This window comes from Candida margitis (genome assembly GCF_024628925.1).
Source record: "Candida margitis strain CBS 14175 chromosome Unknown scaffold37, whole genome shotgun sequence".
Lineage (NCBI taxonomy): Eukaryota > Fungi > Ascomycota > Pichiomycetes > Serinales > Debaryomycetaceae > Lodderomyces > Lodderomyces margitis.
The window spans coordinates 96,671-119,872 of record NW_026261887.1 but is presented as its reverse complement, the minus strand read 5'-3'; the positions used below and the strand labels follow the sequence as shown (position 1 = coordinate 119,872).

Sequence of the window (23,202 nt, the reverse complement as noted above, 5' to 3'; positions counted from 1 at the left end):
GATGTCGACGATCAGTCCATTGATTTTTCCATGTACAAGCGGTAAAAAATAGATAGATAGATAGAGGATAAATTTTTTCGTGATCTTTTAGGACGACAATATTTAGTGTGATATTAAAGGTAGTGATTAACATCATTCTGACTAGTATAACTATGGAAATCTTAGAAATAGAGGTTGTCTTAATAAACAACCGTAAAGAGGTTTTGTGTTTAATGCTTACTAACGCATAAAGTTCTTATCTGTACTATTTTCATTTGTAGCGGGGTTCACTGGTCCGTAGCGGGAGTCACTGGTCCTATAAAGAGGTAGCGAGATACGAGTTTCTGTTTTCAGCTCCACCAGAAACCAGAACCAACAATGAACTTACCATCAGTTAAAACATCATTCATTGAGGTCACAGACCAATTGACCGAGCCTCCATGTCGTATTTTTTTCAAAAACGAGTTGGAACAACCATCAGGTAGTTTCAAGTTACGCGGTATAGGATATCAAGTGGCGACGAAAATTCAAGAAGCTAAAGACCTTGGCAAAGACAAAGTTATTGTATTTTCATCGTCTGGTGGTAATGCAGGATTAGCTGCTGCTTATGCGGCAAGACACTATAATGTTGAGTGTACAGTTGTTCTCCCTCAAGCAACAAAACCGGAGGTTCTTGACAAATTGCATGGGTTGGGCGCTAATGCAATTCTTCATGGTGTTCATTGGGGCGAGGCTGATGCTTACTTGCGAGAGGTTGTAATCAAGTCCATTAAAGATGGCGAATATGGCATATATTGCCATCCATTTGATGAACCAGTTGTATGGAGGGGTCACTCGCAAATTGTTAATGAAATCTTAGAGGAAAACCAGTTGCCAAGCTTTGACAATGTAAAAGGTATTGTTTGTTCTGTCGGTGGAGGTGGTCTATACAACGGTATAGTTGAAGGTGCAAGGCCGTATAAAATCCCTGTACTTGCAATGGAAACAGCCCAAGCACCGACATTCAATGAAACAGTCAAGGCAAACAAATTGATTCATTTGGAAACGGTGAAGACAATTGCATCTTCGTTGGGTGCCCCATACCTTTCAGCAAAGTCTTTCGAAAACTACAAGTCTCATCCGACATATTTAGGGCTTGTTGATGATTTGGATGCCGTTCAAGGAACCCTCGATTTATACGATACATTCAACTACTTGGTTGAGCCCGCTTGTGGGGCAAGTGTCGCGACTGTTTTCCGCAAAAAAGAGTTATTGCGCCAGTTCGGTGATTTGACATCTGATGATATTGTGATTATTATTGTATGTGGTGGATCAGGCATAAATGAGGAGATCATCAAGCTGTATAGACAATTGGTTGCTGGTACAGGTGACCAGTTATAATTGTGCCGGGGAGTCTTTATACTAATTAGATATACATTTGAAGTTACAGCAAAGTAGGACAAGACAGTTTTGATAAAAGCAGTAGACAAGTCTTAACCTCGCAATGCTCTACCTACAATGACACAACGACAATGAGCATCGAAGCATCAATCAACGCCTCCTACTCTAAACTTCTACATCTAATCTCTCAATGCGCCAAGCGTGTATATATTATAAACATAATCTGAAACCACAGTCTAGCTTCTTTATGGGTTTTGGTCAACAAAGTCAACACCCTTCTTGATGTTCTTGATTAAGGTTTCCTTAGCGGTCTTGACCAAGTCTTCTTCGTAGCTTGAGATGTTACCCAAAGCATGAACTTGCTTAACACCCTCGACACCCAAAGTGACCTTGGATGAGAAGAAGTCAACACCTTCATCCTTGAACAATGGAGAGTCGACAAAGGTGCATTCAATGACATCCTTTTCACCGTCCAAACCGTTCAAGACTGAACCAGCGAATCTAGCACCAGCTTGAGCCATGGACAAAGTGGCAGAACCAGCACCATCCTTGGCCTTGACAACTTCGTCACCACCGAATTGGATTCTGTGAACCAAAGCATCTCTGGTGTCAGTTGGCAAGTCCTTGTGGGTGGTTTGTGACAACAATGGAACAATGGTGATACCAGAGTGACCACCAACAACTGGAACATGTTCATTGACTGGGTTGGTGTGAGCAACTTCAGAAACAAATCTAGCAGCTCTCAAGATATCTAAGGTGGTGACACCAAACAATTTCTTTGGGTTGTAAACTCCCTTGGTCTTGAAAACTTCAGCAACAATTGGGACAGTTGAGTTAACTGGGTTGGCAATAATGGCCAATGCAGCGTTTGGAGCATAGTCAGCAGCAGCTTTAGCCAAGTCTCTGACAATTGAGGCATTGGTATTGAACAAATCGTCTCTGGTCATACCTGGTTTTCTTGGAACACCGGCTGGGATAACAATGACATCGGAACCAGTCAAAGCTTCCTTAATTTGGTCTGGGTTGTAACCTTTAACAGTGGAGTTGGTTGGAACGTGAGAGACATCAGCAGCGACACCTGGAGCACCTTTGATATCATACAATGCCAAATCAGTAACTTTGTGGTTCAATTTCAACAATAAAGACAATGGTTGACCAATACCACCACCGGCACCTAAGACGGCAACCTTGTAGGCATTGGAAGCAGATGATGAGAATGATCTAGTAGCAGCTTTTGAAAACATAATTGATGAGGAGAATATATAGCAATTAATCTATAATCAATTGAGTCTGATTGAAAAAAAGAAAGGTCAAAAAAGAAGAAAAGGAAATCGAAGAAAAAAATCGGAGAGCGAATTGAAAATTGTCAAAAAAAGTTTTTGTTCAATAGTTTTAAAAGAATAGAATAGAATTTCCCATAAAATAGTGCGGTATGGATGTATATTCTCCAGGTTTTTTATTTTTCTTTGTCACTGACTATGGGTGTGTGGTGTGTGTATGTGTGTGATTAGTTTTTTATATTTTGCGTTCAAAACAAAAGGGACTTTTGTTCATCAACTGACCAATCAAAATTGCGTATAAGGCTGCAAAAGGATTTTAAATGTTACGCAATAATTACCCACGGGAACTTGTCGAAAGTGTGGGCGAGAAGAACTAATACACGTATTGACATTACCCGTTTATTCCTGAGACCCAATGGGTAATATCAGCTGCGTGCTGCCTATGATCAACCCAAACTCGATCATTTTACAACCGAACCGAACGCGTGAATATAACTTAGTCATTTCCTTTTTCCCGGTTTGTATCCGATCGCACCACAGTTTTCTCCAATGTCGCGATTGTGTGTCGCAAACAACACGACAATGAGTACTGACGGCTATAAAGCTGCACCTCAAGACGTGTTGGATATGTCCTTGGCGTAGCTTACTATCTACTTCAGCCTAGCACCAGCAGCATGTTGGAAATAGACTCATTTTGAAATGATGCTTCAATTGAAGATTACCTTGTTTCAAGGAGGAGCATGAGGCTACAGCTTTACCAAACCTGTATAGTTATCATGAACTTTTAGCCTTGCATGACTAACATCTCCTCTCCATGCTCTGTTAATTGACTTATGATCCCACTATTCACCATAAAACTCATCTATGTCACAGTCGGGTCTTGACGGTATTATTTGCAACACCTCAAAACAAAGAAAAAAAAAAGAAAAGAACCATAAACACCGGATAACACACAGTCACACATCCTCATATTATTGTACAAACACGTTAGTATCATCTATCATGGGGGATAATCCACTTGCTGAGTCTTATTCCATGGATATACCCCATGTTGCCGCAATTGAACTACCTTTGAATATTAAAAATGAAACCAAAGTGATTGATGCTCTTGGAGGAAAGAACAAGATTTCTGATGCTATTAAGAGCTCCGATGTCCCTCTTGAACTACGATTTAGAAAAGATCCATTCCATCATCCGGTACAAGCAGCCACCTCCACAAATGAGCGTGTTTTGATTAAAGTATCAATTCCAAAGAAGGTGGTGAAACAGAATCGAGAAGCACTGGTGCGTGAGTTGATTGAAAAGAACAACACTGATATCACAACACCAAAAACCAAAATACAGCCAGTGGCTATTGTCGATAAAACGTTTAGATTTAGAGCAATGAGCGATTTTCAAGTCAGCACCAAAAATAACCCCGATGTGCAGGATGTTACGAGAAATGTACTCAACACAACAAATTACGAATCGTTAAAACACTATGTTGAGAAACACAACAATTTCCATGGTTACATGGATATGAACAATGAATACTTTGAAAACAAGGACCATAACTTGCCTCCACCTCCAGTATTCTCGCCAATCAAATACCCGTATGATTATAGGTATCAAAAGAACCCAATAACATCAACAGTCAAGGATGAGAAAAGTGGAGAGGTCAAAGTTGTATCCAAAAAGACCCCATTCAAGCTACATACTATTCTTATAGATATATCTACTGATCCACCAACTCAACCTCCTGCAAAGTTGACAACAAATTTAAACAATTTACTCAACCAAAGGCTACCTGTTAATAGCCCAGATTATTTACTTATCAAGTGCATTGAATGGTGCAAGGAAATGTTTAGCATCAAACCAATATGGATCAGACGCCAGTTGTTCGATATCATCCCTGAAGAGCTTACTAGAAGTTTGAAATTTGCTTTACCGTATGTGACCTATATTTATCGATCGGGTCCTTGGCGATTTTGCAATATTAAAATTGGAGTCGACCCACGAACAGATTCTAGTTTTTGGCGATATCAAAATGAATATTTTCGAGTTGTGGGTGTACGTGATTCTTCCTCACCAGGATCACTGAAGAAGGTTATACCAAAGACATTGGAAAATGCTCCATTTCCAATTGAAATATCGCAGAATTTGTTATTTGATGGTGTAAACTTGCCCTCAGCTGTGACATACCAAATCGGAGACATTCTTGATTTAGATATTACATCAATAATTGAGAACCACATGACTAGTATGGGTAAAGATTTTATTCGTGATACTTTGGATGCGCTGGACGGGTGGATCAACAAAACAACCATGAACTTAATTAGACGAATAATGAGGTATAAGTTGCAACAATTGGTGAGGGAGGAACCGATTGACCAGAGTAAAATTTATAAAATGTCGAACACTGATTTTGTTAGGGAAGAAACTTTTGCCGATGGTGTCAAAGTAGAGGAGGGCGACACAAAGATGGGAATTTATGATTCCGATGATGGCGAAGTTGACATGCAAGGAGAGGAAGAGGAGGAAGAGGAGGAGGGAGGAAGAGGAGGAGGAGGAGGAGATGATGAAGAAGACGAAGAGATAGGGGATATGGTGAAGGATTTTGGTGAAGATCATAATAAGCTTGGAAACGATGCCAATAAAGATCCAGACGCCATGGACGTTGACAACGACCTTAACGTTAACGTTGACGACGTTTTCACTCGTCTCTATAACATGAACAAAGACACAGCTGATTCGTTGCGTCATTTAGTTGGATTCATTCGACAGGACGATTTAAATAATGATTAAAGATTTATAGAGTTTATATGATCTAATTGTATGTCTCTCCTTTTGCAACACGTCAAAGGAAGAAGAAAAAGAACAACGCAAAAAGAAAATATAGACAAAAAAATTGAAATCGAGAACGAAAACGAAAACGAAAGCGAAAACGAAAACGAAAACGAAAACACGTCGCCATTACCAAACAACAATCATTCGAACGATACAATAATGACTAAGGCAACAGAAACAGGACTCACGCTATTCTTCTTATCTGCAATCTATTTTGCTTTATACACAGGTGTCATTCCATCGCCAGCTAAATTCCATGATGAGATTTTACCATTTTTGCCATGGTGGGGATTAGTTACATTTGGTGCTTATGCTTTGTCCACCTTGGGTTGGGGGATAGTCACTTTTAAAGACAAGAAGGATAAGTATGACGAGTTGAAAATACAGATTGAAGAAGCTAAGGCATTTTATAAGTCAAAAGGGATTGAGTTGGATTAAGATGTATTAAGTTGGATCAAGTTGGATCAAGATGGGTTGAGAAGAGTTTCAATGAGGGTTTACAAGCTGACAAGTACGACATACTCTCTAGGTTTTATATGATTCTAGGTTACAGTCTAAGTATATAACTCTAATTGAAAATAAATAAAGTGTTGTTTTTCTTCTGTCTTTCTTCCAATTTATTGAGCATGTTGCAAATGCTTTTGGTGAGTGTTGCTTTGCAACAGTTTTCCATGGGAATCCTGTTGAGTCGATGTGCTTTGCTCTTCTTGAGCTGATCTATCTATGGTGCCCTCTTGGGACTTTTTCAATTGGGCAAGTCTCTGCTTATGTCTTGCTTTAATCTTCTTTTCCACTTCGGTAAACACTCGAATTGTTATTGGTACATCACCCCAAGTTTCATCTTGTACAGTATCCTCTACTTTATCGGAAGTCAATTCAGAATCAGGCTTATCTGCCAAACTGGGAGGGTAATTTTCACGTTTCAATAATTTCAAAGGTGGGTAAAAATTCTCAGGCCATCTTCCACCATTAGCTACTAGTTTCTTAGCCGCAGCATCCCTCTTCTCATTCCAGTCTTTCAAGTCGTCCTGGAACAATTCCCAGACACAATTAATACACCCACTCATGCAACAATTATCCGGTTCAGGAGGACGCGATGGCACAGTTATTCCAGCAATTACTTTTGACTCACCACGCTCTATCCTACTTGAAGCTTGACGATCTTCACCTTTAATTCTACCACCAAAAACCTTAGCTATACGCTCCTCAGGACTGATGTTTGGATCAAGCGAATAATTACCTTCAAATCTGACCTTGGTGTGCTTTTTCAATTCTTTAAGCTCGCTATCATTCATCAACAGAGCCTCAATAGGATGTCGTGGGTGCGAAGGTGTACGTAACACCAAATCATAAAAAGAATACTTTTTGGCTTCGTTTTTGGAAACTTTTCTCACTGGGGTAGGTCTTCGTTTAGCTGCCGTGGCTAAATGACGAGTGTACTTTGTCGTTATTGGTCGAATTGAATGCATAATTATATGTACATGTAGGTAGAATGAATGTGAATAGTTCTGCCTGTAGTGTTATAAAGCAGCTAATCTTCTAGTGATATGAATATGATGAGTGTGTAAGTAAGAGATGCTGGTTTTTTGTTGATTATTCTTTTTCTTTTTTTTTCTTCGTTTTATTTGCTCTTCTAGATCTCCAGAAAAAGGATTAATGTATGCATTTAACGTATTGATGACATAATAATAGTAACAATAACAGCAACCAGAATAAAAGAAAGAAATAAAAAGAAAAAAAAGAAAAAAAGAAAAAAAGAAAAGAAGAATCCGAGGATAATTAGTAATAACTTAAGGATGATTCGTAGAATGCACACCATAGAATGCTAAGGTCACAATCCATATAACACACTTCCCACCTGCCTTTTAGCAAATATATTTTTTACAAGGTTGTTGGAATTAAGTAGCACCTCTCTTGATTGGTAAGAGTTCAATTTACAAAAGTCCGTTCCAAGTCCGTTAAGTATTTGTGGAAGCGCAAATGTAAAATAGAAATTTGGACTGCATGGTATATTGTTGGAAAATGGCGCACTCCGTAATACATTTCAAGTCCAATTTTCTCAGCACAAACATCGTTTAAGTCTAGGAATTACAACAAGCACAAGGAAGCTTCTCGGTGCATGTGCTTTGCTGTCATAGCAACAAATTGATGTTAAAAATTTGCACTAAAATGACCCCAAAATGGGTATCTACAAAAACATAAGATGAGGATATTTGGATTGTATCTGAGAAATAAGATGTAACACGTTTATACATCTTTCTATTCACTTTGAGTGATCTGTGGTGCTGTTTAAATTGTTATTATACGTTTCAGATCTTCTGCTTCTTATCAACCCTAAAACTTATTGGTGAAGATAAAATTAAGTTTGCATCCAACACAAAAGAAAAAATCATGCGCGTGACTTAACCATCCATTTGATAATTTACGAGGTGTAGATAAATTTTTTCAACGGTTTCAGAGGAATAGTTCTAAAGCATATTTAAAATGTGAAGAGCTAGTATTATTATTATTATTATTATTATTATTATTATTAGGGTTATTAACTGACCACCTTAGTTGGGTTTTACATTTGGTTGAACTTTACCACCCCTTGACGCCTTTCTCTCATTTGTCGTTAAAAGAGCTTAAGAGCAAGATTTAGTGGGAATAAACTCTAAAGTCTCATTTCTTTACCTAGGTGGTTTTACTTTCAATGTAAAGATAACCCTGTTTTGCTATTATTACATTTGAAGAGCTATAGTAGATTATAGCCTCCTACTTTATAAAGTAAAGCTAAGCATAGAATGATGTAGAGCACTGAAGTGTCAAATAGATTACAGGCATGACAAGGACACTCGCCGGTGTGCTCCAATAGTTTGCACTATACTCTTTATTTGGCAGAAACGCGATACACCTCACTTTCTTTTAACTCAAGAGTAAGCTATTCACTCTGTACTAGGCAGGCTAGGGTGCACGTTTGTCTATCTCAACACGTGCATCTACCTTAACTTTTAAGGCCTGATAGGGACAAGGTCATCTCGTCCATATAGATCTGGTGATGCAAAGGTATGTGGTTGAAAGAAATATAATAAAAGATTGCTTGGTACGATTACCGCTGTGAAAGGGTGTCTCAAACATATTATTTAACGAAACAGAGGCGAGAATTATTGCATCCAGGTATAATAAAAGTAACGGTATTTGATGCACATTAAAACACAACGAGTAAGTAAAAGCAAGGTTTTCTACATTAGGACAGTTTTTTGACCATGTGGGTACCGGGCGGCGTCATTTCCAACTACACGGCTGCATGAGAATACTCAAAGCCCACTATTTGTATTAAGCACAAAGCCTAAGTAAAAAATTCATCTACGGCGTGACGCTAACGCAAAATCAAAGAAAAAAGAAAAAGGGTAAACGAATAGTCTCCTCATAGTCATTATCACTGCTAACGTTTTTTACTTTTTCTCCTTCGAAGGAAAATATGTTTTAAATAAATCGGGATGTAGAGTACACCAAAATAGGCAGTGTTATTGTAATGCGTAGTTGATTACGAAAACAGTTACTACAAGCCACAACCGCCTCAGATCCAACATTTAGTTGAATCGTAAGTGAATCTCAAGGAGATATATTGGATGAAACTTGCACAGATGTCAAAAAAAATGCAACCTGGTCTAACCAGTAATATATTTCCCAAATCACTATCTACAAATACCACAAAACCCAAATTTTAAATAATTTTATTTTTATTTTTATTTTAGTTTTTATCTTTTTTCTTTTATCAGCGTCTTCTTCCAAGAAATTTTGAAGTTTGTGTGTGAGTTGATTTCAAACAATATAAATAGAACTCAATTTGCACCCACGTGGGCTCTCATACTTTTTGTATTTTTATTGTTTGGCATTTACGACAACATATAATATCTCCACATTTAAAATTATTTTCGTTACTGATTACGGACAGCAATATCATAACCCTCTACTTTTATTCGGTTTAGCGTTTCCACATATACTACAGACAAACAAAGGGTATTTACCACACCGCCTTGTTTTTTGTTTTAACAGCTTAGCGAAGGCGTAGGCAAAGTGAAAAAAAAAGGGCTGACCTAAGGGTGATCTATATTGTACCGAATGTTCACAAGACTATCGTTGAATTTCTTGGTCCTTTTTAGTCTGAAACTTTACCCCTTCAAGAGCCCATCAAGAAAACATTTTGCAAATCCTATCCGTAATGCTCCCTGCGGTCTATTGTTAGTAGATTCCCACTTTGACTTTGTCTAGCGCCATGGTTTAATCAGTACAGTTCCGTGAAAACCCAAAATCTTCGCAAGACTCACCATTAATTCTTTCAAAGCCGTTATAATATTGCTGAAAACTGAGCTACACAAAAGGTAAATGAAGTCTTCGGAAGAAATTCAATTCTAGGCACATGACTCACGATTAATTGGTGTCTCGTTAAACGAATAATGGATGCAAGTAATTTTTGGATCTAGTCGTCTTACGATCCCTTACTTGGAATGTTAATGAACATACGACAATAAAACTGGTGGCATTGCTTTTAACAAATGGCAAGAAATGAACAATAGTGAGGAGATAACAATAGTAGTCTATTTTTCAATCAGGTTACATTTATTCAACTTCCATTAAGGCGAATAACAAAAGACGTACCAGTCAGAAACTTAGCGGTGAAACACACGTTTAAATCCCATGTAAGTAGATGCAGAAAAATTGAGTTGTTTATGTTGTAAAAATAATTCAAATGAGTTGGGCCACCCGCTTTGTTCCTGTTGCCTTTGATGATGCTTTTTTGACATGTGCTACAACACTTGAATAGCGATAAAATGTTTGTAGATAATAATTTGGAAACTTTCTTTTCAGATCAAGGCCCACGTTTTCTAATAAAATATTTGAAATGGAACCAATTTAATAACACTTAACTTATTTGTTACACTTTGACACTGTTTTTTTTTTTCAACTTTTTATTTTAATTTTTACTTTTACTTTTTTTTCTTAACTACTTCATCATAAGTGGTTTAACTTTTATATCAACTGTGGTTGATAATAATTTTGGAGGTTTTGGTTTTTTTTCTTGAACTGTTTTTTTTTCTTGGAGCGGCTTTTGCAATCTTGGCATTAGTTTTATTTTTTGTTTTTCGCTTTTTTCGCAGCCTATACATTTCAAACCACGCCACGAGGGGAAGAATGTGTTCAACTGTGATGGAAAGTTCTGTCTCAAACATTTGTGTTACTATTACTAGCAACTGAATTTACACGTTAATCAGATTGAGAAGTAAGGGCTCCTCAGTTCCAATTATAAAACGAACTGGGGATACCATACACCGCTTGATTCACTCTGAATCTATAGCAACAAACGGAATATTCCAAAAACTCTAAAAGAATACCATCTCACATACCACACAATGGCAGAAGAGTACTGGAAGGACAAAAACGTACAATCCTTCGTAGTTAAGAAAAGTTTATGCTTCCCAAATTATTTTTTATTTTATTTTATATCTAGTGTTTTTTTTTTATTTTTTTTATTTTATATTTTTTGAAATTTTGCAATCTTTTATGAATGAAAGGAAAGGTTTAACTCCTGAGCGTGTGCAATTTTTATATAAATAGACATCCAAATTCTGCAATTTCCAAATAATGTATTTACCCCATATCCAGGAACTACATCTTCAGAAGCATCTTCACCACTTAACTGAATCACTATAAGCTACTACAATTACAACAACAATGGCATTACATCAGTTTGATTACATCTTCGCTATTGCGATGATTTTTGCATTTTTAGATGCTTGGAATATTGGTGCTAATGATGTCGCCAATTCCTTCTCCACTTCGGTCTCATCAAGATCATTGAAATACTGGCAAGCTATGATTTTAGCAGCAATGATGGAATTCCTTGGTGCAGTGTTGGTTGGTTCAAGAGTTTCAGATACTATTAGAAACAAGATTGTTGATGTTGATGTTTTTAGCGCCGAGCCAGCTGTTTTGATGTTGACTATGGCTACTGCTTTGATTGGTTCTTCGACTTGGTTAACCTTGGCTACTTCGATCGGTATGCCAGTGTCCACTACTCATTCCATTGTGGGAGCTGTTATTGGGGCTGCAATTGCTGCCAAAGGTGGACAAAACATTCATTGGGGGTGGAGTGGTGTTTCGCAAATTATTGCTTCTTGGTTTATCGCTCCAGCTATCGCCGGTTGTTTTGCTTCCATTATCTTTTTGATTTCAAAGTTTGGTGTCTTGGAAGTCAAGAATCCAAGAACATCTTTAAGAAATGCCATGATGTTGGTACCATGTTTGGTGTTTGCCGCATTCTCCATCTTGACCATGTTGATTGTTTGGAAAGGTTCTCCTAAATTGGGTTTAGGAAACTTGGGAACAAAAACTGTTGTCGGTGCCATCTTTGGTACTGGTGCTGTTGCCTTTGCCGTTTACATGTTGTTTGCTTTCCCATACTACAGAAGAAAATTGGTTCACGAAGATTGGACTTTGAAATGGTATGATATTTTCAGAGGTCCAATTTACTGGTTCAAATCTACCGACAACATTCCACCAATGCCAGAAGGACACAGTTTGACTGAAGATTACTACAGAGGAAGAAGATATGACGAAGCCGGTAACTTGATTGACTCCGATGGAAAAGTTGAATCCGATTCTGTTGATGGTAAATCTGACTCTCATGACGAAATTAGCCAGGAAGATATTGAAAAAGTTCAATCAGTCAATGTCCAAGAACTCCCAGCTACTAACAAGCCAGCTGAAAAGAAGCACAAGTTACCAAGAGGCTTTCCTAAATACTGGGCATTGGCTAAAGAATCCCCAAAGAACTGGCCCTTGTGTATTTTCTTGGTTTTGACCCACGGTGTTAGACAAGATATTATCTCTAACCAAGCTGGTTCTAAGGATATGTTGGCCGGTGACTTACACAAGATGCATACTGCTTCCAAATACTACGACAACAAGATTGAATTTATGTACTCATTATTGCAAGCCATCACCGCTTGTACAATGTCTTTTGCTCATGGTGCTAACGATATCGCCAATGCCACTGGTCCTTTGGCAACTGTTTACTTAGTTTGGTCAACTAACACCACTGCTTCAAAAGCAGATGTTCCAGTTTGGGTGTTGTGTTACGCAGCTGCTGCTTTGGCCATTGGTTTATGGACCTATGGTTACAGAATCATGGCCAATTTGGGTAACAAATTGATCTTACAATCTCCTGCCAGAGGTTTCTCGATTGAATTGGGTGCTGCTGTTACCACTGTTATGGCTACTCAATTGGCTATCCCTGTCTCCACTACACAATCTGCTGTTGGTGCCACTGTTTTTGTTGGTTTATGTAACAAGGAATGGAAGACTGTCAATTGGAGAATGGTTGCTTGGTGTTATCTTGGTTGGATTTTCACCTTGCCAATGGCTGGTTTGATTGCTGGTATCCTTAATGGTATCATATTGTATGCCCCATCAAAAGGTATAACTTATACCATGAGTTAGATTCAAATCTGGCTACATTGATTTTATACAAAAACCTGTTGATACACATTCGCTTGAAGTAAGGCTTCACTTCGTCTTTATAGCTATATCCTTTTATTACTTATCAAATTTCTAATTACAATATAATCTATCGTGCACTTAAAAAGTCAAAGTAGTTTACCGTTGCTGCCTCTATGAGCTGCCTCTGTCTTACATTGCTGGATATAGGAGTAGTGAATAAATGCTACCATGTTCACCTCAAATCAACAATTTTGTCCAACACCTGGAAGAGAGAAAACAGAAGTTAGCACTCCTCGATAAGTCAATTCAATTGCCCTTTTAGCCACAAGTAACCATGTCCGAAGACAAATTCGATGCTTCTTTGGAGCTCCTTAGAAGATTAGATCCACACTCAATTGAGAAAAATCTCACCAGCATATGCTCCTTAATTTCTGCATCCAAAGATTCCGACACTGAATTGGTCGAGGAATTATTATCGTCGGTTGATGTACCCCTCTCCATAGCTCAATGCAAAGACTCCGGTAAAGCATATTTATGTTGTGACTATAATCGAGATGGTGATAGCTACCGATCCCCATGGTCAAACAAGTACTTCCCTAAACCGGAAGATGACGAAGAACAACCACCACCATATCCTTCTTCGACCTTGCGACAATTGGAAATAAAAGCTAACGATGCATTTGACATCTACAGAGACTTGTACTACGAAGGTACCGGTGTATCAAGTGTTTACTTTTGGGATACAGCAGAAGACGAAGCAGAAGAGGACGATTTATCGAATGGATTTGCTGGGGTTGTCTTGTTTAAAAAGGAAACAACAGACCAGTCAGGGAAATGGGACTCTATCCACGTGTTGGAGGTTATACCAGAAACAAATACGAGCTCTACCTACAAATTGACAACATCTGTCATCTTGGATTTGCAACATAAATCCAAAAACGGATTAAGCTTAAGTGGAAATTTGACCAGACAGTTGGAATCTTCTATAACTGCCGATATCAACAACGGGGTGAATTTAGAAACTAGCCATTTAATTAATATCGGCACATTAATAGAGAAGGCTGAATACAACATTAGAAATGTGTTGCAAGAGGTTTATTTTGATAAGTTGAAGGACATCATGTTGAAAGATTTGAGATCTATCAATGGAGGTGGAGACAAAGATATCAATGATAATCAGAAGGATATAATTAAAGGTTTACAGAGTTTATAAAAATAGGAATACTACTACTTTATCTATCTATCTATTTTTTACCGCTTGTACATGGAAAAATCAATGGACTGATCGTCGACATCAAACCCATCACTCACTGCCATTTCCTCTTCATTCAATGATGACAAGACGTTCTGTTTTACGTCGTTGACAAACGACCATATCGAAGACGACACTGTTTGGATCATGTCGTCCGATCTTCGGGCTTCACTGTTCCTGTAGTCTGTCAAAGTTTGTGCGGTTTGATATCGCAAGGGGGACGAAATTGAGCCGGTACTTGCGGTCGAGTCCTCCGAGTTGCGCAGTTGATGAGACAGTCTTGTCTGCTCCCTCGACCGCTGCGGCTGTAGCTGCGGCTGTAGCTGCTGCTTCTGTTGCTGCTGCTTCTGTTGCTGCTGATTCTGCAGCTCCTGCCTCTCCTTGTCCAATACCAACGACTTTTCAAACTCATTCTGAAGCATTGTGTCAAATTGTTGCAACATATTAAACGGTTTGGTCAACCCACTCCACAACTTCGATGGCTTACCTCCATCTTCAGTCGTGCTCTGCTCTTGTCCCAAGCTTGCACCCGATGAAGATCGCCTTTTGGCCCTGATGCTCTCAATGGCCTGGTCCCTTGGATTGGAGTCGGTCCTTTGCCTGTTCACCTTATTAGCAGTGTTGCTTGCTGCACCGCTGATTTCCTGATACAACGATCTTTGCACCACTTCTCGTAGCTTGTGCAACTCACCCTCCTCTGCACGCAATTTGGCGTTCAAGCTTTGGATTTGGTCCTTGATTTGCACAATTGCCATCTCTTTAAGTGCGAGTATCCTTAGTTGATCATCGATACTCATTTGTAGGAGCTGCTCGCTCAGCGGTAGTGGGATGTCGTAGTTTGGCGGTGGCGACTTTTTACTTGGCACTGTGACAACAGGAGGCTCTGCCTCATTGTCGGATTCTGATAGTAGGGGCATGGGCGTGTTGTTTGATAGTACCGATGATCGCCTCTTTGCTGAGGTCAGTGGCTGAGGTGTGGCACTTCCACCTGCTTGACTGTGCAATGTGCTCCTAGATGCTAATGGTGACACGGCAAACATGTTCAACCCCTTGGATTTGGGAGTCCTTTTCGAATCCGGAGTGACTGATCTTTCTGAGTCATTGTGGCTGCTTGGCGAGGCTGACAACTGGCTCACCTTGAACTGTATCGGCATGTCTGGTTTTCGGGCCCTCTGACTTCGAACACTTGCTCTTTCCGTTGGGGATGGTGTTCTATGTGGCACTATTCCGTTGGCACTGCCATTCTTCTCCTGGCGGTAGCCAGACGTATCAACAGTCATTTTTCTCTTCACGGATCACGTCAATGGGGGTGGATGAGCGGAATATCGTCAATCTGCGGCTAGCTTCAATGGTATCAATACAATAATTGCCCTTTTGATGCAGCACTGTGTGCGGTGTAACTGTCTCTGTCTGTGTTTATCTGTTTCCTAAAGGGGATTAATTTGACAGGAGATTTTATAATTTTTTTTCTTCCGTTGCCTGACGCGAGGCGTGGTGTGGAGCCTCTATGTCGAGAGCAAGAGCAGATACCGCACCAAGTTTCAGCGCTCACTCGACCAAAACGTTCAGAAACTCCACCGCTCTGGAATTTACCCCAGCAACGCGCTTAAAATAAAAAGCAGCTGATAAGGAGCTCTTCTAGACCACAACAAATTTTACACTTCCTTCACTAGCCACCCATGATAGTGCCCAGTCCATCTACAAGGGCACTCAATGAGTTGATGTCCAGTAGTATATACAACTACTTGGAACAGGTCGAATCAAAGCATCAGCTCAACAAACCACAACAGAGACAAGAACCAGAGCCACACGCTTCGCAACCAGTCAAGCCAGTTTATCAGAGGATACTTGGCCACCCGTCACTACACAGCTGGGTAAAGTGGGTCATCATATTATACATTGTGCGACTCCAGAACCCCATACAATGGGCCAATTTCGTATCTTTGAACAAACCGATCCGACAGCTCTTGTCATATTACCGGGGTAGCTTCTCGGGGGTGCTAGGACCAGGCCAGAGAAAAGCCAGCCCATCACCCAACGCCACTACCAAGCTTGCCAATTGCATCACCTGCGTGTTCCTATACTTTGCCACGGTCGATCTGAAAGCTTTTCCCAAAGACTATGCTCTCGTCTCGTTGCTTAGCGCGTACCACGGGGAATTGAACCCGCCTTCCAAGTCACAAATCCTCGTGTCAGACAGTTTTTCCAAGCCATTCAAATTGTCCACGTATAGATCGTCAGGCTTGTACCAGCCCTTGATGAAGATATATCAAAATAAAGAATGCATAATATTCCCCGTGTTGTACGCACAAATATTGAGCAACTACCTCACGCCGACTAAATACAAGTTGAATATGATGTACTTGTCCCCTTTCTTGAAGAGGTACATCCTCAACCCCATCTGGATCAACTTCTCGCTCGGCCGAAACTACAGTCGCATCAACTGGAAGAACTTGGTTGCAAACTACCTCCTCCACAATGTTGTCGTTGCCGCTGCAGTTGCCGGCTACTCGTTCAAGGATCGTATATTGGACAGGTTCTATGCGATTAAATACGGACACGGGAAGCCCGATAGCGAATCGTCGATACTTCAGAATTACACGGCGTACGTCTTTCACAAGGCAAGCTCGATCACCAACTTTATCTACGCGCCTAATCTCATATCCATCTTACTAATTGCTGTATCGGCGCTGTTGTTCTCCACACTAGGGTCAAACAAGCACCCCCAATTGCACCGGTTCTACATGCACAACCAAAAGCTGGTGTTCAAAACATATACCAAGACAATTGGCCTCCTTGCGGGATTAGCTGCTATTAAGCTCAACCATTTGCAGCTAGTTCCCGACTGGGGGTACAACAAGCGGGTAGAGGCAGAGCACGCTGCAGGAAACAGCGCTGATGCGATCTATGAAGAGGATGTCGAAGAGGAACCCGCAGCCAGATTGCTATCTAAACAGTTCTACAATGACCTCAACATGTACTTGTTCAAGCTTGTTGTACTATCCAAATGGAGGATCCTCAAGACCTATCATCCGCTATTCTCCAAAGTCCAACTACCATTGTGGAATAAGCTAGAAACTGCGCTAATGTGCTTTGGATTCCTCAAGATGATGAACTTGAGTGACTTTGTCAATGGGCATAGGACATTGGAGTCGGAACGAATATCAAAGGATAGTATGATTAGAGTGGCCAATTTCGTATCCCAATAAACAATGACACTACACTACACTACACTACACTGCAATGCATCGCATCTCGTCTTCTATTACCGTTATATACAACAGTCTATAGCTACATGTATCGTGTCCCTCCTCTACTCCTGATACCCACCTGCTCCCGGTACCTTTTCCTTGCCCTTCAAATTCTTCAAAAAGCTTCTAAATCTTGTCTTGTCGTTGCCCTCCGCATCAACAGTGGGCCCTCCTACGGCATCGATCAATTCATTGACCCTATCCCACAAAGTACCATGTTTCAAAAACTCATCTCTCTTTTTGAGAAATTCGTCTTGCTCCTTTTCAACCTCGGCAGTGTGCTTATCTCTTTTCAGGTTGTAGTTTTCGTAAAAGTCATCAATCGTTTGCTGTGCTTTGGACAAGATGTCCTTCTTTTTCTGTGAATTGACCTTCTCTCTCTCTTCAATCTCCAAGTCCCTGCGCTCCTTCCATTCTTTTATGGACGTCGATTGGGACAAGTCTTTAACAGTCTCAGTTGCACCGTAATCAGCTAGCGCAACATCAGCCTCTTCATCATCGACATCCTCGGTGGACTTGAATTCTTGTTGCACGCTTTCGCTTCCTTCGACCTCGGGAAATTGTTCCTTGAACTCGTTTATATCATCGTCACTCTCTTGTTCCAACACTTTGTCTTGATCTGTTTTGAATTCGTCGCCTAGTAACTCCTTCTCGCGAGAAAGAAAATCGGAGTGGTCTAAGTCATTGCCGTTTGATTGTGGCGCGTCTATTTCAGGAAACTTTTCTGACATGCTTGGTACTAGTGACTGTGTAATGGGAATGTACCGGATTTGTCAGTGTCAACAATGGTGTCTGGTCGCACCTCTGGAAAGTTCGTTGAATAAAATCTTGTGTCGCGTTATCTCTGGAAATGACACACTCTATGACTTTTGCGACACGTCCGTTACACAGCCATCCCATTCAGAAGCCGACAAGCCGGATGGCATGCAAGAGTGCCGTCTGAAAGCTTGTGGTACAGTTGAGTTGTAGAACGAGAGCTGACAATATTCGAGGCGTTTTAAAGTTTGCGCTGATCATCAACGGGCCCGTCGAAAGCCAATTCAAATCGTAACAAAGCGTCATTGAAGGACCAACGACCTCCTTTTCTTCGCAATGGCTCGCTTCCATCACATGCTTCATCTTTCCCTAGAAAGTTGTTTCGTGTGTGAAGTAGTGCCATCTCTCCCTGAGCCACAGGTGCAACCCAAAAAAAGTACGGGAACCGAGTTGAGTTACACAAAACCAGCATCAGACCAGGTTGCTCCGGCAGTGATGCCAGCAGAGCAGCCACGGTGGCCACGAGCAAGGACCAACTGGCATAATAGACCACTGTAGTGACCCAGGTAAGCTGTATTCGGGGATTACTGAGCAGTGCATGCGCTTACAAAGATTTGTCCCCATATGCACGATGATATAAAAACCGCAACCAAAGTTCAATTTAGACACTGGTGCATTGTTTTCTCAAAGCAACTTACAGGTAAGTTTTGCAATGCTATAAATAGCCCCTGAGCTCCCCATCCCAGAAACAGTTGTGCCAATTACGCTGTTGCAGCTACAACACTTTTCACACAATTACAATGGTTAAAGCATTACTTGCAGTATCTTCATATCACGGCCCATTCTACCCCAACGGCGACTACACTGGTGTGTTTGCATCCGAGGCAATCGAGCCATTCTTGGAGTTGGCCCAGAAGGGGTACGAAATCACCATTGCTTCCGAAACAGGTGAGTACGACTACGACCCACACTCGTTGACCCCCGAGGCCTTGCAGGGAAAAGTCAAGGAGGTTTACGAAAACAAGGATTCGTCATTCAACACGGCCTTGAAGAATATCAAAAAAGCCTCCGATTTAGTTGACGAAAAGTTTCATTTGTTCTTTGCTAGTGCGGGACATGCAACGTTGTTTGATTACCCCAAGGCCAAGAACTTGCAAAATATATTGCTCAAGACGTATTTGAATGGCGGGGTTGTCGCTGCTGTGTGCCACGGACCGGCCATTTTTGAAAATGTCGAAAACCCAGAAACTAAGCAACCTTTGATCAAGGGCAAGAAGGTTACTGGGTTCACCGACAAGGGGGAGGAAGAGTTGGGCTTGGTTGACACAATCAAGAAACACCACTTGTCAACTATCAGGCAAATTGCGGAGAAGGAAGGAGCCACCTATGTTGAGCCAAAGGGACCCTGGGGTGCCTTTGCTGTTGTCGATGGCAAGATTGTCACTGGAGTTAATCCGCAATCGGCCTTTGCAACGGTGAGAGACGCGGTTGTTGCCCTTGAATCGGTTGACAATTAAATAGCCTAACAAAGGTTTATATTAGAGAGATTTTCTTTTGTCATCGAAGAAAAGATATCTGTGCGTAGCTGAAACTAATCTCTCTGTTTAAACTACTATGTAGTCAGCGGTACCTGTTGTCGAATTGTTATTGTCCTTTCGGGAAACTGTCGACACCTAGTGTGAAAGGGGGTATATTTTTATCTTAGAGGAGAGTATTGACTTCAGGAATGACAAACTGGTTCCGTCTGAGTTGACTTTACCAAAAGGGATACCCGAGGTCAAGTCTGTATTCGAGTAGAGAATCAAATGGCACTTTGAAATTATGAAGAGCAATATTCATGTTGAAGAATTCAACGTCTTGTGGGGAAGTGCTACTGGACCCTCAGGAGTACAAGCGTGCTGTTTGTCGGGGCTTCCAGCTTTTCAAGTGGGTCATGATATAGTCTAACAATCCTGACTTGCAGGTTTGACTTCTTGCTTACACGTCAAATCAATTGGGGGATTCTTGCGAGGCATTCCGTATTCCTTTCCGGAAGATGAAGTTAAAGCATAGGATATATAGCAAACGTAATAGATGGGGCTATCACGGTATTGGGTTCAAAATAATTTATACCAAAACATCTTAGGATAACCAGAAGCTGGAACAGCAAGCACGAACAAGTTTCTAATTCCAGAGGTATGGTAATCTCGTTTATGTATCTATAGCATAGGTTCTCTAAGCGTGAGGGCCATTATAAGAAGGTCCAATGCAAGATCGGAAATGTGCATTATGTGAACCGAGAGTTTCCAAGTCAGGGTGTAAAAGCAGTTGGGTTTCTCACAGGCTTGAGACACACCGGGTTGAAATAAAAGCTCTAACATTTCTTTAAATAAATCCTTATACGGAAGCCTTATTCCGTCGAGAGTGTATCGCTTATTCCTATGTTACGAGGGTTGAAGAAAACAGAATCTGGCTTTTTTATCGCTGGTATTTTGGGTTGGGTTGTACAAGTGACGCAAAATCAATGAAGAAATAATTATGTCAATAAAATTATTATTATTATTATTATTATTAATTCTTTTTTTTCTTAAAGACTTTTATAACAATGGAGAGTTTTGTTATGATTGTGTTACGAATCAACAAAATTAAACTAGTAGAAACAAACAAACAAAGAAATCCGCCCTGAAATCAGATTTGTTTACGTCATTTGCTATTGAAAGCAAATGTGAATGTGATCAATTATCACGTTAAGAAAAAAGGTAGGACGCTATCAAGTGGGTGGAAAATAGTATTGCTGACAAAGTAGCACTTTATTGCCCGTGTTCTTAAACCGTTTCTGATTGTTCAAAGCTGAGGCTTGCCATCTTTTCTAATATCAGCAGAATATTTACCTCTTCAGTTACTTTATTATTAATCATAGAATTTTAGTCCTCTCCACTCTTAATTAATGATGCATTAAATTTTGTGAGATAAAAAGTCTTTCGAAGTAAAGAAAAAAAAAAAAATAAAAAAAAAGAAAAAGTGAGGGCCGACCTAGATCAATAGAAATGTTTGATGAGTTAATCTTACAAGCCTTGTGCATTATAGGCGAGGTAATTTTTTACTTGTGGATAAGCAAAAATTTTGATGAAACAAAAAAAAAAAATGGTAGGCTTTTGGTTTTCTGATCTGGCGGTTAATTTGGTTTGTGTAATTGTGCACCTTGTTTCTATATTTAGCACCAATAGACGATCCTACACTGTTTGTAATGGCTTAGTAAAAAAAGGAAAACAAAACCAAAAGTAAGCAGTAGCTTTTGTTTTCGTTGTTGTAACGTATTGGAATGATCTAGAATAATATTTTGTAGGGAATGCTTGATATTACTTTACTGTTTTTGGGCGTGACTTCCCATCTCTCAAACTAGAACCCTAAATACGAGAGTGAAAATCGATATTTCTTTATTCCATTTTAAAACTGTAGAGCTGGGCACCAGATGACAAGAGATCATCACTGACTGCACAATCACCTCACAATTTGATGCGGAGTTAAAGCGTTACTCTATCGCGTCAATAACTCGGAGGTAAGATTTATTACTCTACGACTCGGAAATAATCCTCAATAAGGGATATGGATTAGGGGTAGAAGGAGGCATCACTAAGCTTGCTGTGCTATATTAGCTATGATCGGTATCATTATGCCTGTTTTATTTTTTCACTATCTTATACATATGTTAGCATACATTTGTATGCACAAAGCAATATGCACATGAGGACTAACTCGATTTATGTTACCAATATTACACAAATCAAAGGACTTGTATAAAAGAATGTTCACTAAGATCACAAAACCTGGTCTCGTCTCATACGAAGAAATTTCTGTTTCTTCTCTTGCTTTCAGTTCTTCTTTGTCAAACTGGGCCTTGTTGGGTACAAAGTGCCAAGGGAGGAGGTCTGTTGTATTTTACTTAAGGACCATTGTTACAGTTACAGGCTTGCACAGGCGTTACAGTATGTGATAGAAAGTCTAGACACTTCAAATGACGTCGAGTTAGGTTTATGCTTTGAAGCACATTTCCGTTTCCCGCAACTGGCCATCTTTGTGAGGCATATAACGCAGTAATAAACGATTTCATACACCTTACTTATTTTTTTTTTCTTTTATACCTTTAATTTGTTTGGTTGCTGTGTTTCGATACTTTTTTCATTCACGGTTGTGTGGAACTAAATCTGCCGACACATGAGTTAAAAAGGCAAAAAAGACATTTGGTTAGTTGTGTGTAACCGGCCCGAATTAAATCACAATCATGATAGAGCGAGCGAATGAGGAGATGAATACAACGACGGTCTATGAAAAAGCTCCTAAGCCTCCCCAGCTCTTATTTGATGGAAAAAGTTGTGGCAGTACAATTTAGATGTTCTGATAGTTTTCCTCCATCGCTCTGTGCCCCTCATTTTGATTTATGACGGTGTTAAAGCTCTTTTTTTTTTCCCCAAGTTGAACTCAGGCGCACTACCTAACACGTATGTGACGCGTCTTGGAATTTTTTTTTTTTGTTTATAGCCGAGAGACGCCAATAATTAAAAAAAATAAAATATAAAAATAAAATATAAAAATAAAAGAACTATAGCTTTTATACGATTATAAGTAAAGTTATACTATCAAAGTGTGTATTAACCAACTAATAACACTCCTCGGTATGAAACAACCATGGCTTGTTAACCCTTTTCTCTTATGTTTTGGTATGGGCCATTACTGCTCGTCGCTGGATGGTCATTTTGTATCTGTGTATAAAGAGTAGTGTGAAAAAAATTTTTTTCTATCTCATTCTTAGCATTCTTTGTGCACGTAACTTAACGACGTAACGAATATCAAACTAAAACACCAACTAACAACACTATCGCCCCCTCAAAGAATGGCAAAAATTTTAATCTGCTTGAAGTATCTCAGGGGGGCTTCAGTTATCAAATACGATGTGCTTGAGGAGGTAAACACACAGTTTGTAAAAATAGAAGCCTTTTGGATGTAATTTCAGTTCAAT

The 23,202-nt window shown here is 39.9% G+C and overlaps 11 protein-coding genes across 11 annotated transcripts; 7 read left to right on the top strand and 4 right to left on the bottom strand. All coding sequences in view use genetic code 12, as the record gives it.

Moving 5' to 3' along the window:
- Positions 1 to 357: 357 nt before the first annotated feature.
- Positions 358 to 1,359, top strand: CANMA_004439 (L-serine/L-threonine ammonia-lyase; the record flags this gene model as incomplete). Its single annotated transcript, XM_051816716.1, has 1 exon — positions 358 to 1,359. The coding sequence occupies one exon, from the start codon at positions 358 to 360 to the stop codon at positions 1,357 to 1,359; it is 1,002 nt and encodes a 333-aa protein (XP_051670012.1).
- A 245-nt stretch (positions 1,360 to 1,604) lies between these two features.
- Positions 1,605 to 2,603, bottom strand: MDH1-1 (malate dehydrogenase; the record flags this gene model as incomplete). The annotated part of the gene is made up of 1 exon (XM_051816715.1): positions 1,605 to 2,603. One exon carries the CDS (start codon positions 2,601 to 2,603, stop codon positions 1,605 to 1,607), a length of 999 nt encoding a protein of 332 aa, XP_051670011.1.
- Positions 2,604 to 3,641: 1,038 nt separating this feature from the next.
- CANMA_004437 (transcription factor TFIIIC subunit) lies at positions 3,642 to 5,423 on the top strand (the record flags this gene model as incomplete). The annotated part of the gene is made up of 1 exon (XM_051816714.1): positions 3,642 to 5,423. One exon carries the CDS (start codon positions 3,642 to 3,644, stop codon positions 5,421 to 5,423), a length of 1,782 nt encoding a protein of 593 aa, XP_051670010.1.
- Positions 5,424 to 5,624: 201 nt separating this feature from the next.
- Positions 5,625 to 5,903, top strand: DPM3 (Dpm3p; the record flags this gene model as incomplete). Its single annotated transcript, XM_051816713.1, has 1 exon — positions 5,625 to 5,903. One exon carries the CDS (start codon positions 5,625 to 5,627, stop codon positions 5,901 to 5,903), a length of 279 nt encoding a protein of 92 aa, XP_051670009.1.
- Positions 5,904 to 6,082: 179 nt separating this feature from the next.
- CANMA_004435 (uncharacterized protein) lies at positions 6,083 to 6,934 on the bottom strand (the record flags this gene model as incomplete). The annotated part of the gene is made up of 1 exon (XM_051816712.1): positions 6,083 to 6,934. The coding sequence occupies one exon, from the start codon at positions 6,932 to 6,934 to the stop codon at positions 6,083 to 6,085; it is 852 nt and encodes a 283-aa protein (XP_051670008.1).
- A 4,246-nt stretch (positions 6,935 to 11,180) lies between these two features.
- Positions 11,181 to 12,947, top strand: PHO89 (Pho89p; the record flags this gene model as incomplete). The annotated part of the gene is made up of 1 exon (XM_051816711.1): positions 11,181 to 12,947. One exon carries the CDS (start codon positions 11,181 to 11,183, stop codon positions 12,945 to 12,947), a length of 1,767 nt encoding a protein of 588 aa, XP_051670007.1.
- Positions 12,948 to 13,281: 334 nt separating this feature from the next.
- On the top strand, positions 13,282 to 14,160 carry CANMA_004433 (F-actin-capping protein subunit beta; the record flags this gene model as incomplete). The annotated part of the gene is made up of 1 exon (XM_051816710.1): positions 13,282 to 14,160. The coding sequence occupies one exon, from the start codon at positions 13,282 to 13,284 to the stop codon at positions 14,158 to 14,160; it is 879 nt and encodes a 292-aa protein (XP_051670006.1).
- Positions 14,161 to 14,198: 38 nt separating this feature from the next.
- CANMA_004432 (uncharacterized protein) lies at positions 14,199 to 15,479 on the bottom strand (the record flags this gene model as incomplete). Its single annotated transcript, XM_051816708.1, has 1 exon — positions 14,199 to 15,479. The coding sequence occupies one exon, from the start codon at positions 15,477 to 15,479 to the stop codon at positions 14,199 to 14,201; it is 1,281 nt and encodes a 426-aa protein (XP_051670005.1).
- A 399-nt stretch (positions 15,480 to 15,878) lies between these two features.
- CANMA_004431 (uncharacterized protein) lies at positions 15,879 to 17,408 on the top strand (the record flags this gene model as incomplete). The annotated part of the gene is made up of 1 exon (XM_051816707.1): positions 15,879 to 17,408. One exon carries the CDS (start codon positions 15,879 to 15,881, stop codon positions 17,406 to 17,408), a length of 1,530 nt encoding a protein of 509 aa, XP_051670004.1.
- Positions 17,409 to 17,512: 104 nt separating this feature from the next.
- Positions 17,513 to 18,181, bottom strand: CLC1 (Clc1p; the record flags this gene model as incomplete). The annotated part of the gene is made up of 1 exon (XM_051816706.1): positions 17,513 to 18,181. The coding sequence occupies one exon, from the start codon at positions 18,179 to 18,181 to the stop codon at positions 17,513 to 17,515; it is 669 nt and encodes a 222-aa protein (XP_051670003.1).
- Positions 18,182 to 19,006: 825 nt separating this feature from the next.
- Positions 19,007 to 19,723, top strand: CANMA_004429 (uncharacterized protein; the record flags this gene model as incomplete). Its single annotated transcript, XM_051816705.1, has 1 exon — positions 19,007 to 19,723. The coding sequence occupies one exon, from the start codon at positions 19,007 to 19,009 to the stop codon at positions 19,721 to 19,723; it is 717 nt and encodes a 238-aa protein (XP_051670002.1).
- Between the last annotated feature and the right edge of the window lie 3,479 nt (positions 19,724 to 23,202).